This window comes from Fulmarus glacialis, unplaced genomic scaffold (genome assembly GCF_000690835.1).
Source record: "Fulmarus glacialis isolate BGI_N327 unplaced genomic scaffold, ASM69083v1 scaffold13340, whole genome shotgun sequence".
NCBI classification, from domain to species: Eukaryota; Metazoa; Chordata; class Aves; order Procellariiformes; family Procellariidae; genus Fulmarus; species Fulmarus glacialis.
In genome coordinates, this window is record NW_009185867.1 from 383 (window position 1) to 6,342 (window position 5,960).

General features: G+C 39.8%; 1 protein-coding gene across 1 annotated transcript in view; it reads left to right on the plus strand.

Moving 5' to 3' along the window:
* The first annotated feature begins 307 nt into the window (after positions 1-307).
* LOC104079687 (epithelial splicing regulatory protein 2-like) overlaps positions 308-5,960 on the plus strand; it is a 44,547-nt gene continuing 38,894 nt past the window's right edge. Inside the window, 2 exon segments of the mRNA XM_009581847.1 lie at positions 308-442; positions 1,354-1,482. Coding sequence (XP_009580142.1) covers positions 308-442; positions 1,354-1,482 — 264 coding nt within the window.

Genomic DNA, 5,960 nt, shown 5'->3' on the forward strand with positions numbered 1-5,960 from the left:
ACAGCTTGCTAATTTCACCTCCCAATCAGCCCCGGGAAGAAGGAGATCACCGGGAACAGGTAGAGATGCAAGCTTTCTCCATTTTTTTTGTCTCAAACACCCTTACCTCCTAAATAGCTCTTTCTCTTCTCTCGATATTGTGACTCCTCGTTCGCTCCTTTCCCCTTTGATCACTTGGAGGTAGGGGGCGAGCCTTGTGGGATTTTTTTGTTCTTTTTTTCGTTTGTTTGTGTGTCTTTCTTTTTTTTCTTTTTTTTTCTCTCTTTTTTTTTTTTTTGAGCTATTTTAGTTGTTTCCCCCTGTGGTCATGACGGCTTCGCACAGTGACTCTTTGGTGGTGTTGTTTGGGGCAACAGCTGGTGCATATGGGGCTAAACTGGGTTCGGATGAGAGGGAACTAATTCTCTTGGTGTGGCAAGTTGTGGATCTACACAGCAAGAAGGTATGGCTTCGACACCCGGTCCGAGGGCGCGTTCCCCGGGCGCAGGGCGAGCAGGCTCGCCCGGCCGCTCGCCGCCTCCCCGGAGCCGTTTGTTCATTTCACAAATGCACCGAGGGGAGGGAGCGGGGCCCCCGTGCCCGGGGGTCATTCACTCCTCGGGTTAGTCACTGAAGAAGGTCCTTTTTGTTCCGTTTTAAGGGAAGAAGTAACTTTTAAAGAAAGTTTGGCCGCTTTTGCCCCCCTGCCCCGTCCCCCTTAAAACATCTGTAGCTTCAAATTCGAAGATGCCTACGGACTTTGAAGCTTTAAAACAAAAAGCTGCCCTCGGTAGGCTCCAAACGTGCATGCTTTCACGGGAGCTGTCTCAGGGTAACCGTTGGACCCTTTGCGGCCTGCTGCGGGAGAATTTTTTTTTTTTTTTAACCAATGTTTGGATAACCTTTAAGAGAATATTGACTTCCTTTAATTTTTAGGCTAATTTGAAAATATGCTCTAAATTTTTTCTTCCAAAAGCCCTATCATAAACAAGAATCCCCTAGAGATGAAGGCCTTTGATAAAACAAACATCACGATCAATTTCATGAATAGATTCAGGAAACTGCCTTAAGATTATGTGATCTTCCCTTTGCAATTAACAACTCCCGCAAAAATCGGTGCTAACTGCAAAAGGCGTCACATGAAAACTGGCTCCGATTCACGGAAGCAGAGAGCGTGGCTCTCGGGGTGGGAGGGAAAGAAACCGAGGCAAAAGGTTTCGATTTGTGAAATCGACAAATGCTTTTTCTCATTGCGATTGTTATCGGGAACACGATACTGCACCTTTCTGATTTTTCTGCAGTCTGAACGCGTTGTTAAAAAGAGCTAATTCGATTGTTCCTCACTTTTGTCCGTAATTTCTTAAATGTTTTTAGGTAGGGACACTACACAAATCCCTGGTGAAAGCAGACAATTTGGACTTAAGTGACCAGTGTCGCGAAGTGAGTGGCTTAACACCAGAGGGATTGGGCAAAGCTGAACCACTGGACCGGGTTCTTCAACAGGTGAGGTGCTGCTCTTGGGAGCAGGGGCTATTCATGATGAAGCCTGGGGACAAGATTCAATTGATTTGATGAAAGAAATAGACTCTAATTTTGCCTTTTGCTTTGAACTCACTAGCAAGTTTTTGTGCTTATTTTAAAGCTAACTCAAAATGGACCTGAACCATTTGAAATGGGATCCCCATAATTCTGAAACAGTTATGTACAATACCAGAGTATTTGAGCTGATGCTCTAGTCCTTGGAAGATCTGGCTTCTGGTTATTTTGATGGGTCTACTTTTACTCCAAATTTCTCTTACTCAAGCCTTAAAAGAATAGGCCGATAAAAGCACTACTTAATTTAGCAGTACTAATCCAACTTTCAAAATTCAGGCAGTGTGTTTTAATCTACAGGTTCACTGCTATAAAGTGTATTAAAAAAACTTGACCTTTTCTCATTTTTTTATTCTTCAAGTTAGTTGAAATCTTCAAAACTACACTTTCATAAAACATCAGCTGTGCTTGTTCTGTATCACTCTTTTCCAGATGAGCTTAATTAGTTTAGTGGATTATAAAGTGATTGGGGGTTTTTTCTGCAATTTCTGTATTTTGCTCTTTGGCTCACTTAATGTTACACTAAGACAGTAAATCTGTGTGATCCTTGCGGTTCAACAGGCCCTAAGTTACCTAAAAAATTTTAATGCAAGTGAAGTATACGTATACAGTTCCTGAAAGTTTGCTTGCTTTCACTGTCTTTTCTATATATGAAATGTGCTTGAATGGAAAAATACAATAGTGCATTTTTGTGTAACATATAAAACTAGCTTTCCACACCTTGTCTGAATCATTCGTAGGTGTGTTTCAGCAAGAAACTTGCTTAGGCAGTAGAACAGGTTCATGTTGCTGTAACTCCTGGTGACACAGATAACTTGGCAGACTAGGTCCTAACCCTCTTTGATACTGAATGGTTAACACTTCACTCTGGAGTGAGTATCTTTGAAAATAGAAATGTGTAACTTTTATGTGTCTTAAAATCTGTCAACATTAGCTGCAAATGGCATTTATTCTGCTTGCACTAGTTTTGCTAGAGTCCAAGACCAAGAGGTGTTTTTTTTTGTTTTTTTTTTTTTAAAGTTTCAAAATAACCCCTGAGAAAATGTGCAGCTGCAGGTTTGATCTTGTCCCAGATCTTGCACTAAAGACATCTGGAACAGCTTAGCCTAGTACACTCTGTTTACCTTTATAACAGACACACTTTAATTATACTCAATACTTTATGAGAGATTGTATCTTATTGCCGTAAATTGCACCGTAGGTGGGTCTGCTTTAGCAAATAAAAGGAAATACTACCTTTGTGTGTAGGTGGGTAGAGACTCTTGAAAAACAACAATTTTTTTCCTTTTTTTTTGGCATATCTGTACAACTAAATAATGACTTTGCTGTTAATTGTTGGATGCCAGTTGTGATGTGGCCAGTTCTGTCATAGGTCTTCTGGAACACACTTTACCTAAGCTCGTCTCCCTTCCCCTCCATGTGTCCTGACTCCGTGGGAGCTGGGAGAGAATTAATTCATCCTCCCACGTGCAATGGTGGCAAAAAGCAAAATTCCATATTCTTTAATAGTAGATCCTTTTCTGCAGTTTTGAAGAGCCATTAAATATTTTAATTGCATCATGTATTTTAAGGATTAGTCAGGTATTTGTCAACACATACAGATTTTTTTTTTTTTTTTTCTTCTCAGTTAAGTGTTTTGATTAGCAAAAGCACAGGTGGGTGAAGTGATTATTTGAAAAGAAGGAGGAAAAGGAAGTAGACTTGTACCTTGATTTAGGATAATGTTATAGACTATGTGAAATTAGCTTTCCACACCCTGCTTGGATTGTGGTAGAAAATCTGATGATGCAGCTGAAAATCACTCACTTTAGCACACATCTCAATCACGTAAATGAAATTTTCAGTGCCTGCTTCTGGCTTTTGCCTTGGGTTACATCTCACAGGACTTACTACTTGGGTTTGTCTTCAGAAATATTCTAAAATATAATAATATATTTCTGCTGTGTAATATATTTTTGCTGTGTAATTTTACAAAGTGAGGTTCTGAACCACAATGCCCCCAAATAACCAAGCTGTTTGCTGCAGTGTGTGTTCTGTGCATTTTGCTGCAAGTTTTTAAATACTGTAGTTGTCCAAGGTAACAAGCATTTGATTCCACAGATGCTAGTGCATTTATGGGATCCAGCTATATTTTCTGATAGGTGATGTGCAATCTTTTGATAGCTATGTTTTGGGTGGGGAGGGGAGATCCTGGTAATGTAAAAGTATTAGGGAAATAGTTACCTGAAATAATAAAGTGTGTGCCCTTTGGAAGCAGTTGCTTGATGTATTTAATTCAAAATGGCATTAATAACTTATGTTTGTTGTTGAACCAATAACGGTGAACTTATAGCTGCTGACTGAGATGTGTTGTTGTAGTTGCAGAATGCTACAGAGTAGAGAAATGTGAGAATTTTTTTTAACAAAGTAAGTAGGAGATCTCTTGTTCAAGTGTTTATTTGGAACTGTCTTGAGCCTGTGATGTAAGCCTCTAAATATGCATTACCTACACTACTTACTATAGGGAATAGCATACTACGTTTCTTTCTGCATTACTGGGACATTCTTGCTAGGTTTCATTGTTCAGATCTGCAAATCACAGGACTGGCTTATTTAGCATGTTATTTGTATTTTCCTAAAGAACTGCTGGAGCTTTATGGTTTCCCAGTTTCCAAGCTTTTAAGGGAGAAAATTATTTTCAAGTTGCTCTGAAACCTTGCAGGAATGGAAGCTTGCTTTTAAAGAGCAAAACCAAAATGAACTTTGTCTTTCTCTCAGCCCCATTACCCTGTCATCAAAAAGCTGACATCTTCATGCGCTTCCCTGATTCTAGCCATGGGGGTTCTAAGTTAAAGATCGAATACTAAGTTGAAAGTGTTGTGGATTTCTTAATCCTTCCCATACAGAAAACCTGGCTGAATCAGCATGACTTGCCTTAAGACATGTTACTTTCCTTTTGCAAGGCAATATTTGCATGTCTCCCTGACAAAGGATAAGTCTAAGAAGAGCTAATAATTTTGGAGAGCAGTCTGCAGTATTTAGCTGTAATTACCATCTTACTTTGAACGATATACATGAAAAGGGAGAGGTTCTCATGAGAGCCGGGTCTGCTTTTGGACCTATCAAAAGCATTCGAATTTCATCAATGGATTGACATTTAAGTATTAAAAGATTGTTTGAAGGACTGTCCTAGTCTTGCTGATCTTTCATGGCATTGTACATTGAATCCAAAACATCAATGATAGATTCGATTCATATTCTTAAACATAGAAAGACAAAGCTGGGCCTTTTTTCCCCCCGCTCTCCGAAACTGTGCACAAATTGAAAATACTGAGGGGTTGCCACTTCATCAGGTGATAGCAAATTACCAATTCTCTAAAGCATGTTTGGATGCCTGTTGATCATCCAGCTGAGCTGCAGGTGCAATTTATTTTCTCACATATCAACAAATTCAGCAAGAAACAAGCTGGTTAGATGAGCGTTTGGAAACAAATGGGATGGGGGGAGAGGCGGAAGAACCAGTGAATTCCTCTAACCTGATAAACCGGTTACAACTTTTTTTTTTTTTTAAGAGAAACTTGTTCTGCAGCCTCTTCTTCACAAAGTGCTAGCAGAAAGTTTTCTTGTCCTGCTTGCCAGCTGTCTCACCTTCATTTTGGATAAATGATTTTTTTGAATTTTTTTTTTTTTAATATACCTCTAAAGCTTCAGACTGCAGAAAAAAGCCTGAAAATGCAGGGTGGTTTGGTTTTTTGTTTTGTTTTTTTTATTTTATTTTGAGTCTTGTGGTTGGTCTTCCAACTTCAGATTATTTGGTGACTGCATTACCTCTATAAAACTCCTAACAGAGTCTGTATTTTGGAATATTTGCTGGGTCTGAGTTCTGAAGTTTTGGAGCAGGTGTTTGGCAAACCTTTGGCAAGTGTTCCTGAGCAGGGTGTTCTCTCCACAACAAATACTTAGGGTGTAGTTTCACAAGATTTGGCTTCAGCAGTGAAGCCAGCTTCTTTCTTGCCCCTGCACCATACTTTGCCATCTTTTTGTTGTGTCAGTAAAACTCTTTGTGAAGCTGTGCTGTAAAACAGGATCACTGAAATTAGCAGGTAGGGTGGGAACTTCTAAGCTGCTTTGCTGTCCAAGCTCATGTCCCATGAAACTACACCCTTTGGTTGTATTTTCATGATCCAACATGTTTGATGGCGATACTGGCTTAAGGTATTTCTGCCCCCGCATCATTTTCTCAAGCTGTAGTTGTATGAAAACTTTTTAGTGGCACCTTTCACTTGTGTAGGTGCTGCTACATGGACCTCCCTCACCGTCATTCTGCCGATACAGAAGTTTTTAGGGATGCATACTAAACTGGAGCATGGCACTGTTCTGAGTTAAAAACAGTTCTGGTTTGGAGCGGT